At 37.4% G+C, this 13,908-nt stretch overlaps 1 protein-coding gene across 1 annotated transcript in view; it reads right to left on the bottom strand.

The window, feature by feature from the left end:
• The window catches only part of nsl1 (non-specific lethal 1), a 241,584-nt gene that overhangs the window by 24,701 nt on the left and 202,975 nt on the right, over positions 1 to 13,908 (bottom strand). Inside the window, exon 7 of the mRNA XM_090388918.1 lies at positions 11,597 to 11,753. Within this exon, the coding sequence (XP_090245044.1) occupies positions 11,597 to 11,753 (157 nt within the window). The remainder of the gene's footprint in view (positions 1 to 11,596; positions 11,754 to 13,908) is intronic.

The following is a 13,908-nucleotide window of genomic DNA, read 5'->3' as shown; positions in this document are numbered from 1 at the left end:
AACTTTTGTGAAAATAACTGATGTGCAGTTATTACAAATGGTCAGTTATCTCATGAAACTAAGGCTTTGGATTGCCGTACGCAGTGTGTTTGTAGAGAGCTCAGTCCCTGCTGATGCCTTAAACTTGGTTGATATTTTGCAAGAATGTCCAATGAGACTGTCATATTACTCTTATAAGTACTTCCTGATCACATGGAGTGAGATTCCACAGGTCTTCCTTGCACTTTTGGGTGGTGGTACCATCATGCTTCCATTTCGTAATAATATCACTGATGGCTGACTTTGGATGGGGCAGGCACTCAAGTGTATGAATGGACAAACTAGCAATGTGATATTCAATAGTAACAATCCTCTTGAAATCAGAAACAAGCAACTTACGATATGCAACCAACATTCTTCTTATTCTTATTATTCTTCCTCTTCTTATGAATAATGTTCTTATTCACAAATGTGAATGTTTATTGTTTTGTGAATGTTCTTAGATTGTTGTATATATCAACACTGCAACTTTCATCCACCTATATTTTCCCACAGTCAACTTAAAGGAAAATTAAATAGTCCATAGGGTCATTTTGACCTTTCAAATGCACACTCAAGTCCTATACTGCAATAATTAAAGACAAACACCAGCCAAGGAATAAAAAAAAATTAAATAATAAATTTTTAAATTAAAAAATAAATTTTTTTTATTCCTTGGCTGGTGTTTGTCTTTAATTATTGCAGTATGGAATTTCCCAGCCCCATAGGCCTGTTTGAAGACACTCAAGTCCTATCTATTGTGAAAAGGCCATATTATAAAAGTTATTCAACATTGGGACTTCAGTGAAGCAGCTGTGTGAAACTTCATTTTCCCCCTTCCAAAACATATACACGGTACAGCATATTTTGGAGGGGGAATAATTTAATTTTTACTGCAGTGATAGAGTATTATCTACAATAAGTTGCAATATTGAAATGCAATATTTTTTGTTGCTTTTAAAAAAAAAATTTTTTTAATTATTATTTTTATAATGATTATCAAAATCTCAAATTCCAAGATCCAACAGTGATCCCCCAAAGGGTGCTGGATTTGAGATTCTGCTGTTTTATTTGTCCTTATTTTGACTTGACTGTCCAAATACTAGAACAAAATTATTATAAAAATTGTAAATATCTTTTCCTTTTTATTTATGCAAATACTAATACATCCAACCACACAGCCCACATATGAAAAGCACAGATTTATGTACATATTTCTGAAAGGTGGACCTGTTCAAAAGTACGAGGAGTTACAGTTAGTCACTGGCACAAAGAGGTTGTTTTGTAAACTGCAACATGTGGAAACGGAACGTCCATACATTCTATACATGAGGTATTTGAGGCTTTAAAAGGGCTGAGTAAACTAAATGAGGATACCTTTTCTTTCTCAGATGGCATAGAGGACATTGTATTTTAAGACATGAAAGGATAGATGGAGACAAGGTAAGATTTTCTTTCAGACAAAGAACAATTAGCTACTGGAACAAACTATACCTAATCTTGTGGAATTAAAGAATTTGAATGAACATCTGGATGAAGATGTAATAATAATAATAATAATAATACAGTAAACTGCTGAATATCCACGTGTAGATTGTGCATAATTTTACAATTTTTTTTTTTCTTGGCAAATTATTGAACTCTTTTAAACAGTACATTGTCTATAAGCTGAACTAAGCTTTCATCTTCTTACACTCCTCCAGTTTTGTATTTCCAAGTCTGACAAGTTGAAGGTTTTTGACACTTTACACTATCACATGTCACTGCAATTTCTCTATAATCTTTCCTGGTATTAGAGTTTCTTCCAAGTTGACCACAACCAAGCCAGCATGCAAGTACAGTTACACATGCTGAAATTTACAATATACTACAATACAATAATATTCCTACAAACATTTTCAACCGAATTCAGATGACTATCCCAGAGTATAAAAAGAAAAAATTGAAAACATCAGAAAGTCAATCTAATTTGTCTAATGTAATTAATTTATAATTTTATATTGAAAATTCAAGACAACAGTTATTCACCAATACCAGTAGTGGCCAAGTTAGTAACCCTGAGAGCCAACAACACAAGATAGCCTTTGAAACACCGAGGGCAACATGCCTTCAAAGCTAATATGCGACTTTTATTAAATAAAATTCATATATGCAATAAAAATTCACTTTTCAGATTGAATATTTTTAAAATCAATATGAATAGGGAATCATAATGACATTGTGAATGAATAAAGGCAAAAACACAGCAGTCTATATTTTTTTTCTATGTTTGAAACAATGCACAAATTTCTCAAAATTATTGGCCATATTTAATCTATACCTTACTCATATTATAGATGGATATAAGTTAAAACCGTTTGATTAAACATGCTGTTATGCATGTTTCATCAAAAAATTAAAATAATTCTGATTATTTATAATTCCTTTAGCCCTAGATAAGCAAGAATTTACTATAATAATAATAACAACAGTTATTATTATTACAGTAAATTCTGTACACACAACAGACCTATGCTAAGCATTGACTTTTTCTGGAGCATGTACACACATATACATTTCTTCAAGATCAAATGACATTTCAAATAATGTATCCATTGATTTACAAACTGTTCTTGAATTCTTCCAGCAAGTGTTGCCATGTCTTATCTCTGTTGCTGTAATTACACAGTTTATAATAGATGGTAGGTAGCATTAAAATAAATTTTAAAATTGGAGATCACGTCTGATTTTGTTTAATAAAAACTAATTCTCTCTGGAATTCAGATCCAGATGTTGATGAAATTTAACCTGTATTTCTCCTAAGGAAAACATAATTAATGATGCAGTTTGGGGGCTTTTACTATACTCAAGGAATGTTAATTTCTAGGAATGTTTCTATAAAATTAAAAAAAAAAAAAACAGGTTTAATGTCTAAGTTTGCAGATGATACAAAGGTTGGCACGGTGGTTAATGACAGTAATAGCAGTATGCTACTGCAACAGGATCTCTAGTAAAGTTAGGCAGATGGCCTGAGAAAATGGCAATTAATTTAACATTGACAAATGCATACGGATAGCAGTAATCCCAGATTAAAGGCAACTGTGTGGTACTACACTCAGGGTAGTGGAGAATGAAAAATACCTAGATGTAATTGTGCAGTGAGATATGAAGTTTTCTGAGCAGTGCAGACAAGTTTCAGGAGGGGTTTTGTTAATGATATATGAGAATTTTGCCAGCAAGGATAAGGAGGTGATTATCCCTTTGAAAAGCAATGGTCAGGGTATATTTTAGGAACAATGGGATGTTTGTAAGGGTGCAGAGAAGAGCAATGAGATTAGGGACGGATAAACAGATGTAGAAAACAGAATTACACCAAGTAATGATAAAGTTTATATAAATTTTTAAAAAATTCTAATTTTTTTTTGAATTTATGATTTTTTTAAAATTTTGATTTGATTAATAAAATTTTACCTATTAGCAATTTAATTATTTCATTGTGCAATCAATTTAATATAAAAACAAATTATTTAAAAGCATTTATGCTCTTAAGTTTTCAAAATTTCATGAAAAAACTTACTCCAGTGAAACCTCACCCCACCACAACCACCAGTGGAAAATTCACTGCTCAGAGCACAGTCACCACAACTCTGGAAGATGGTTAAATATCAATTTCAAGCATATTATCTGTACTGGAATCATATGGTACTTACTTTTTGTTGTAATTTCAATATACCCACAGTGTGTGTGTGTGTGTGTGTGTGTGTGTGTGTGATTATAATTCCTACATATCTAACAACTGGCAACCTGAATTTGGAAAGCAGATCAGTTAGAGAAAAAGGCACCAGTTTTTAAAATCCAGTTTGGATAAAAAATTAAATTTAAAGAGGAAAAGATCATTTTACTATTATTATTATTGCTGCTCTTATATTATTTCTCCCTAATTGGGGATTCCACCTCGTGGTGGGTATTGCTACCAAGTACACAGTGGTTGTTATGTCTGGTGTTACTGTTGGTTGAGGAACTCTCTGATTATCCTACAGATGTTCAGGATTGCGACTTTTGGAGTTCCTTGTATGTGTTTGCTAGGAGACCTATTGCTGCAAGGCTGTTATGTAGGGTCTTTGGCACCATACCTGTTTGACACAATGATCAGGATGGTTGTTACTTGTTGCATATGCCACATCTCTTTGATCTCCTGTCTTAGGTTCGTGTACTTCCTGATTTTTTGCCCACAGGTTTTCTGGAGGTTGCCAGTGTTCGGTACTGCTATGTCAATCAGATAGGTAGCCTTTTCCTTCTTGTCCACAAGCGTCATGTCTGGTCTATTGTGAGGGACTGTCCTATCCATTATTATGGCATGGTCCCAGTACAGCTTGTGGGCTGGGGTCTCTAGTTTTTTTTTTTTTTTTTTTTTTTTTTTATTATATATATGGTGGTAGTTGGCGCATTGGCTTCTGTGGTCATAATGCACCTCCCAAGGTTTCTGCAGTACTGTACTCTGATCCAAGCCCGAGGCGGGAATCGAACCCGCGACCTTTGGGTTGCTAGGCAGGCACTTTACCCACCTGGCTAGCCCCGTCGGCGGGGTCTCTAGTACTGCCTGGAGTTCGTACTTGTAGTATGGTACACCTTCTTCGATCAACTGGTATTTCCTTGCTAGATTCTGATGTATTATCCTGGCTACCTGATCGCGTCTATGAGTGTACTCAGTCTGGGTGATCACCTTGCATCCCGCAGTGATGTGTGGGATCGTTTCTGAGGCAAGGTGGTGTCATCAGACACTCCGGGTTCCTTGGCGATGTATTTTCTATAGTTCCTGGTGTTGATTACCCGGTCTTGGATGGCGAGCATGAATCCTTCAGTCTCGGGGAAGAGTGTCCAGCTCATGAGCCATGCATTGGAAGCAATTTTATCTATGTGATCTTAATGGAGATAATTGTAGTGTGTGCCATAGAGGGTCTTCTCTGCCCATCTTTCTAGCTTCACGTGTACCTCCTGGTTAGGGGGGGGGACTCCTCGCTTAGGCTGAGTGGGGTATACTGCTTGTCTATCTTCCTTATGGCCTGGTGGAGTGCTGCTGTGTGTTTCTGGAAGTAATCCTTCAGGTTAACAATCGCTGTCTTCTGTTCCTCAATGAGGTCTATCATGTCCCTTCCTCCTTCTTCCCAAGCAATTGTCAGTCTCTCCACGGCAGATTTCGGGTGGTGTTGGCGGCTCTTGGTCATCATTGTCCTTGTCTTTCTCGTGCTATTCTCCAGCTCGATGTTAGTCCAATCTATGACCCCAAAGGAGTATGTTAGCACTGGGACTGCATAGGTGTTTATGGCTTTAACTGTGTTCCCTCGGTTCAGCTTTGCTTTCAGCAGGCTTCTGAGTCACTGATGGTATTTTTCAGCCAGGCAGGCCTTAATTTCCTTGTGCTATAACTACTGAGCCTGCATCATCCCCAAGTATTTGTAGGCCTCTCCCTCTGCCATGGCTTCAATCTCTTTACCACTCTGCAGCTGGTAGTGTTGGTTGACTAATTTTCCCTGACGCAATACGTGGGTCTTGCATTTGTCCAGACCAAATTCCATCCTAATATCATTGCTGAATTCTTCAGTGGTCTGGAATAGTTGAAGGTGCTTCTCGGTTTCCGTGTAGAGGTTGATGTCATCCGTGTACATCAGGTGGCTGAGGGTGTACAGGTTCTTCCTTCTTTGAGGTTATATCCGTACTTGCTACACAGAACCACAATGGGTTCAGGGCAGCTCCCTGAAAGATTCCTCTCCTGATGGGGATTCACCTGGTTGTGATGTTTTCGACCTTAATGATGGTACTCCATTTCACCATCGTTTTTCCTAGGAAGTTTATCACTATCGGATTGACTTTGTAGATGTTCAGTGCTTCTATTAGCCAGCTATGAGGCACGGAGTCGAAGGCCTTGCAGTAATCGATGTAGGATGTGTACATGTTGTAGCGCTTCTTGTAGGCTTACTCCATAACCACGGCATCTATAGTTAATTGTTCCTTGCATCCTTTGCTCAGCCACTTGCATCCTTTCTGCTGTTCGGCCTTTATGTTCTGGCTCTCCAAGTGGTCTGATATCTTCTTGGTTAGGCAGCTGGTCAGGATCTTGTACATTGTTGGATGGCAGGTGATTGGCCTATATTTCGCTGGGTTTCTTGTATCTTCGTCTTTAGGCTTCAAATATGTGATTCCTTGAATGAGAAACTTCGGGATTGTCTCTGGGTGCCTTATCATTCGGGTGAACTGCTCTGCCAGGTGCTTGTGTATGCAAGTGAGATTCTTGTACCAGTAGTTGTGGACATTATCTATACTTGGAGTTCACCAATTGTGAGAGTTCCTGATAGTCTGTTTTATTTCTTCCTGAATCTCCCATCTTCTCATTTCTTGTACATCCTTGGTTTTCTTGCATTCTAGTTCTATCCAGGTGGCTTGGCTGTTATGTCTTACTTCCCTATTCCATATGTTTCCCCAGAATTCCTCAATCATCTTCTTCTCGGGTGGTCCATTCCCTTCTTTCCCGTCTTCTCCAAGATTCCTGTAGAAGCCTCTTTGGTCCTCATTGAAGATTCGGTTGTTTATTTTCCTCTGGGAGCTCTCTTTATATTGGCGTAATCTCTTGCTGAGTGCAAGGAGGGTCTGCTTCAATGTGTCCAAGTACTCTCCTATTCTCTGATTCTTTGTCTCATGTTTGCTGTGGACGCTGTCTCTCTTGAGGATGCTCTTCACTTGTCCAATTAATTTCTTACGCCTATTGCCCCGTTGGTAATGCGCCAACTGGCCTATCTTGACTCTCAATTCTTCTATCTTCTGCTGAAATCTTCTTTCCCAAGCTGGTGGTTCCTTCTGTTTTCGTTCTTCTGCTGCCGGTCTCTCGCTTCTCTTCCATTAATCCTCGTGGCTGTTACCGCAGCACAATACATGCCTGTGTGGATGGCCTCCAGTGTTGCACCATTGCTGTCGAGGTAATGCAGTATTATGTGCCGATTCAGGTGGTCTGTGACTCTCCACAAGGTTCTATTCGGCCTCTGCTTTGGTATTATGTGAGTCTTTGTGGGGTCCATTCCTTCGAATTCTGTTGGGGCCTTCATCCACTCATCCTCTATTCTGGTTATCATGACTTTGTCTGTTTCCTCTTCAGCTGCTGTGGGTTGTATTTCTTCTTGCTCTTCCTCCTCTGGTTCAGCAGTGGTATATTCTTCCTCTTCTGGTTCCATATTCTTTATCCTTTTAGTTGATCACTCACGTCCTGCTTGATTTTTTCCAAGGTTGCAAGCTATCAGGTTCTTCGTGACAATGGTCCTTCTCTGGTCCGCTATTCGCTGACCTGAATATCCAGGAATCGTTCCAACCACTTGGTATGTAGTCTCGCCCTGTAAGTTGTCATATCGGTATCCAGCTTCATTATTTCGTAGTATGCTTGCATAATGTACGTATTCGTTTCGATGCTCCACTTCATGTGTTGCCGTTTTCACCCTTCCTGGATAGCCACTGGCACAGTTGCGCAGGAAGCACTTCCAGTTGGTGGGGTTGGATGGTCCTGCCCTTCTTTTGTGTTAGCCATATGGGGGACAGTGCCACTCGCTCCACTGTCTTCCTCAGGAGACAGTCTGATTTTTTGAACCGACGACTCTGCCTAAGGCCTAAACAGAAGTGACTTTATCCGTTCCACATTCTATGCAGTATGATTAATATTTCTCTGCGACATCATCCATTATTGAAGGTGGACCTGTTTACCTTTGGCTTATGTCCAATGGTAGTTCTCACGAGTGACACCAAATGGCACCACAAGCTGCCAAGTCCGCACTCCGACCTTGGGGTAGGTAGGTCCCCTGGAGCAACTTTCACGATGTTTATTTATTTTATTAACTTTTTTTTTATTTAGAGTTTTTACTAAACTCTATCACTCAGAAACCACAAGTGATAGAGTTTAGTCATTCGCGTCCGTGAACCCAATTTTCCGTGACATATTTTGTTCCCTTCATTTCATATTATGTTTAGTTTAGCTCCAGATTTGGTAAGAATAATATTGGCCTGAAACTATACGATTTATTATTTTTTTTTGTTTTTTTTTTTAAGAGTAAAATGTCAATGAAAAGAAACAGCACTGAAACAGGCAGAAAACCATGAAGAATGTGATATAATCAAATTGATATTTTTTTTAATGTAAACCCCAAACATGAGGCGTTAGAACCTATAGTACTTAGTACCGTGCTTGGGTTGAAGGTTGAGAAGACGAAAGAAGATATTTGTTGACATTGGACTTAACTTCTGTAGACTGTAATTTTCATGAAATACATATGAGGGAAGGTTGTCCCAGAAAACGGCAGTTGAATGAATAAACAAGGAAGATGAAAAGTTGGTTCTGCGAGTTTGAAGCTGGACAGTAAATGGATGTTGACTGGTGGTGGCACGTGTTCGGACTGTTTTGAAAGAGAGAGCAGGAATTATAGAAGCTAATTCAGAAGAACAGTGCCCATGAAAGTATCCGTAGAAGAGGCATGCAGCAGAAACAGTACGTCTATGAGACAGCGAGTGCAGAGACTCTGTTAGAGATGAGTCGTTAATTAACCTAACTGCCCTCTTCTGAATGGAATCAAGAAGCCTGAGAGAGGTTTTGGGGGCAGCACCCCAGACGTGGGAACAATATTCCATGGCAGGGCGGATTTGCGATTTATACAGAGCGAGCAGCTGTTTGGAAGAAAAATAACGCCGAGAACGAAAGAGAAAACCAAGTTTTTTATATGCACAAGAAGCAATATTTGTAATGTGCTTGTGCCAAGAGAGATTAGAAGTCAGGGTAATCCCCAAAAGAGATATATCATTTTGCCCAGAAATCGGAGTATCACTAAAGATAAGCATAGGAGCAGAAGAATCCTTTTTGCGAAATATAAGACAAGACTGAGTTTTAGAAGGGTTAAAATCAACTAAGTTTTCTTTGCCCCGCTGGAGAATTACCTGAATTATCGGCATTTAAGGAACTGTTAGCAGATTTTCAAGAAGTTGAAGCTGACTGAGCAGGACAAGGTTTCTCAAAATGGAAGGTTGAATGAAATGTGCTATCATCGGCAAAACTATGGATAGGATTTCCAGACAATGGAAGAAGTTCATAAATATACAAGAGGAAAAGAGTGGGGGAAAGAACTGAACCTTGGGGTACACTAGTATTAGTGGAGAAGTCAGAAGACAGAGCCATCTACCATCACCCTGAGGGAGCGATCACAGAGAAAATTGGATAACCAATTACTAAAAACAGTTGGCAAACCATAAGATGGAAGCTTGTTTAGAAGACCTTTATGCCAAACATGATCGAAAGCCGTTGAGATGTCAAGAGCGACTACTTGTGTTTCATCGAACCTTTCCATTGAATTAGTCCATAAATAGGTAACATAAGCCAGAATATCACCAGTGGATCAACACTGAAGAAATCCATACTGGTGATCGTTGATCAGGCGGAAGGTTTCTAGGTAGTTTAAGAGTTGGCAGTTAATTGATTTCTCCATTACTTTAGAAAGAGTAGAAGTAATTGCAATGGGATGATAATGGAATGTGAGGGATTTGTCACCCTTTTTACGAACTAGCTGGATATGAGCAAATTTCCAAGCAGAAGGAAAAACACCTTTGGAATAAGAAAGTGAAAAAAGGCGGCACGGAGTAAGTTCAGGAGCACAGGTTTTGAGAACAAGTGGAGAAATACCATCAGGACCTGGAGCTTTCTTAGCATCAAGATTCGTCAAAATCCTTCTGACATCCTTTTGACGGAAGACCACAGGAGGCATTGAATGGAGAGTGTTGGGAATGGTGGGAGGTGTTTTACCAAGATCGTTAATGCAGGACTTGAAAGAAAAATGGGATGCTAGAAGGTCAGCTTTATCCTTGGCTGAAGTGACAACAGAACCATCTGGTTTGGACAGAGGTGGGAGCAGAGATGGTCAAAAGTTGCGGCCAATAGCTTTGGCAAGAGACCAGAATGCTCGGCTACCATTAGGGCAAGAAGCAAGTTTTCTACTCTTAGCCTGTTCAAACTCTAGTTTGGACTGGTTAATAACTGCTTTACAATTGTTGCAAGCTTTGGTGTAGGCAGAAAATGAAACTGAAGAATTAGAAACAAGCCAATTACGATATGCAACATTCTTCTCTTGAACAGCCTTAGTACATTTATCAGAAAACCAAGGTTTAGATAAAGGAGAAGATTTTAAAGTGGAGTGTGGGGTAATGGATTCCATTCCTGCAAGAATAATTTCACTGACACGATCTGAGCAAACGTTGGCATTAGAAGTTTTGAAACAGTAATCCGACCAAGGAAAAGAAGAAAAGAAGTCTCGCAGGTCATCCCATTTTGCATTCTTGTAATGCCAAACAATATGAGGTTGGGAATAGCCATGAGATAAAAGTTCCATTAGAGAAGAGACAATCACCAAGTTGTGATCTGAAGTGCCTAAAGGACCTCTCACTTCGACCGTGTACTTAGAAGGGTTGTTTGTGTGAAAAAGATCAAGCGTATGGGATGTATGATTAGGATTGTCCGGTATTCTTGTAGGTAAACGAACAATCTGTGCAAGATCATTAGTAATTGCAAAAGCCTCAGCATCTCGACCAGCTGGGTCGGTGTGGCTAGAAAATGGAAGCCAGCTGGAGTTGTGAACATTAAAATCACCAAGGAAAATTACCTCACTGTTAGGAAAGTTGGACTGGAGAAAGTCAAGTTGCAAAGAGAGGAAGTCAAAGAGCTCCAAGTGATTAGAGGAACTTGAGAAATTTTGCAGTAAAAAAAGGTCCCAACATAAAATTTGCAGTAAGATATCTTTTTTTCTTTCTTTTCAACCAGAATATACATACATATGTAAATGTGTGATGAATTTTTTTTATGTATAAGTCATTACTATTTTTAATTAAATAAATTTTTTTTTCATGATGTTTAATGCATTATAACAGAATTTAATTTTACCTTATGTGCGATTATCCGGAAAATTTTGCTCTCCGGAAGAGGTCTGACATTAATTATTCCGGATAACTGACGCTGTACTGTACTTATTTGTTTGTAAATGTCTGATAACATTTGCTGCTAACTGAAATTTAACAATACATGGGAAATGTGCTGTCAAGATATTGTGTAGACTTCTGAAATTTTACATTATATTTCAAGAATGTAACTATCACACATGTCTATTTTACAATGCAGATTACAGCATTACACCTAACAGCTAATTGATTAACAAAGATAAGCAGAAATTAGTAAAAAAATCCCAAACTGAGTTTTTGCAAAAAAAGACTGGAGACCCTTGCCACTCACTATATTACAAATAGTAAGATGGAGAAGTGTCAAAACAAGTAAAAAAGACAGATTCTCCATTGAACACACAGCCATGCATACTATATAAAAATAGTTTTTGTACCATTTAACGTGTTTTACATGAATGATATGTTTTTAATTTACACAGGGCTTTTCAGGAACATCAATTTTTATTGTAAAATTGAGAAAATACTGTAATAGCTTATTTCATAAAAGGTAGTTAAGTATTCTTACAAGAACTAAGTGCTGAATATTAATTCATAAATAAATAATATAACTACAAAAAAATATTTTACTTACTTGGGTGTCAAGATTTCTTTATATTGCAACTTTTCTACTCTTGTAGAAGATGCAATGCTATATGGAATAACTATATTGTTAATATCAAAAGCATTCTCTACTCTACGTTTTCGGCCAATTTCTTGAAGTATATTTGATCTTCCCAGTACAGCACCACCTGGATTAAAATAATAATAATAAACAAATTTTAAAAAAAATAATAATAATTCAAACTAAATGCCTTTAAATTCTTTTAAATGTTAATGAAATATGAAAACCACCCATTATTACAAAAGTAAAAATAAAAGATTATAAAATAAGACAGGAGCCTTAATACTGTTTGCAACAAAGAAAAAAAAAAAAAAAAAAAAGGGTAAATTCTGCACTTTTACAGTTCATGTAAAGGTAAAACAAAAGGGTACATTTTGTGTTTGCATGAATAAGACAAGTGTCCCTAGGAATAATGGCTATGAATTTTCTGTAGCTAGTGTTTTTCAGTATGATATAGTTCAGTTCTCCCAATAACTAGTGGGCTCTTAAATCCAAAATCAAGGCATAAAGCAGATTTCCCAGAAAATCCAAAATACAGGCTTACAAATCCTTTTAGTGCTCCTGTCATTGAGGGAGCAAATGCCGACAAGACTTCCATAACGTACCACACTTTTGTAAATAATTATTCATTACTTCGAAAATATCTTGGCCAGTTGTTCTTTACAACAACAACAAAAAAAATAATAAATAAATAATAAAAAAAGGAGATTAACAATTTCGATAATTGGGCTCTCCCGCTAATATCTATAAAATTATCCATTTGCAATGCAAACGGTCACCCAAAATTATTAATATTTCGAACAAACTGTTCTTCAATATCATCGGACATTTCTTTTATTCACCTGCTAATTGTGCTGTTCGAAAGTAGTACTGTGATTATTTTTTTCCCAGCTTCCTCTTCCAAAATACTTTTCACAATTACCCGACATGCTGGTAAAACAGACTTTCTGCAATCAGGTGAGATATATTTTTTGCCACCAGTTCAGCTACACAAAAGGCTTCTTGAGCTTTATCAGATATTTTAGCCATACTATAAAATTCTGTACCTTGTTTTCTTGCAGAGGCCTGCAATCTTTTAAAACATTCCATAGTTTTGGATAACAAACTCTGTGTTTCGCAGAAAAATGACGCTGCAATTTATTCAGCACCATTGATTCATTCGCCAAGTTTAAACCAAATACTGCACAAAGGTAGAGGACAATGTTGGGTACCAGTATAGGAAAATCCAATCGCCAAATAATCACCACATTTACGACAACATGTTTTCTTCTTTTTTATGTTGATGGTTGCTCGTTTTTGTTTTGTCATTTTCTCCAAGCTTGTTGTTATCAATTTGCCTCTTCTGATTTCCTTTCACTAAAAATTATTTATACATCGCTAATAATATCTAAAAACATCTAAGTACTTCTAGAATCTATTAATACAGTTAATTGATACCTGTTCTATACGAATTAACTGAATATGACATTTTAGAGGTATAAAAACACAAACAGTACTTTTAAAACACAAAGGAAATTTCTTACTATGCTGTTTACAAGTTCCACTTACACAACTGCAGGGTGCCCAGGAAAGTTTCTCAAATGATAAAAATGGCTGAATAAAGGTGAACAGATGCTAAGAATCAAAAGGTGAATAAAGGATTAAAACTGAACAGATGTAATACTAGGAATCAAAATGTGACATCACATTGACCGCTGGAAGAGGCTGGGATTGGTGCAGCATAAATAAACCAATTTTTTTATTTGAATTAATTTTTATTATAAAACTTGGATTTATTAATATTTTTATTTGCATTTTCCACAGCAAACCTGAAGCATATTTGTAGCATATGGGTTGAGAAACACTGTACTAGGCTTTTCATAACGATTAAGAAATACTGTTCAAGGTTTAGGCCTAAATATCAGATAAATTAATGAGACTCGTGGCAGAGAAGGAAAATGCATGGGATACATATCAATTATCAAGCGACACAGAAGCCTATGGCAGATATAAGCTAGCCTGTAATAAAGTCACAAAGGAGATTAGGCAAGTGAAGGCAGATTGCGAGAAATCGTTGGCAAAGGATGCTAAGAAAAACAGCAAGCACTTCTTTACTTATATAAACTCTAGAAGGAAGGGGATGAATCAGATTGGTTCACTCGATATCAATGGTTCAACTGTTGATCATCCTGCTCAGATAGTTAACAAACAATGAGTATTTTGCATCTACATTCACACATGAGGAATTCTGTAGAGAAGCAGAAGTTTATTACACTCTAATAGGGAGCTTAATGATTTTGTAA

This window comes from Mastigoproctus giganteus, chromosome 14, assembly GCF_048544385.1.
Source record: "Mastigoproctus giganteus isolate SK-2022 chromosome 14, ASM4854438v1, whole genome shotgun sequence".
Lineage (NCBI taxonomy): Eukaryota > Metazoa > Arthropoda > Arachnida > Uropygi > Thelyphonidae > Mastigoproctus > Mastigoproctus giganteus.
Note: the sequence above shows the minus strand (reverse complement) of the source record. Positions and strands in the feature narration are given on the sequence as shown.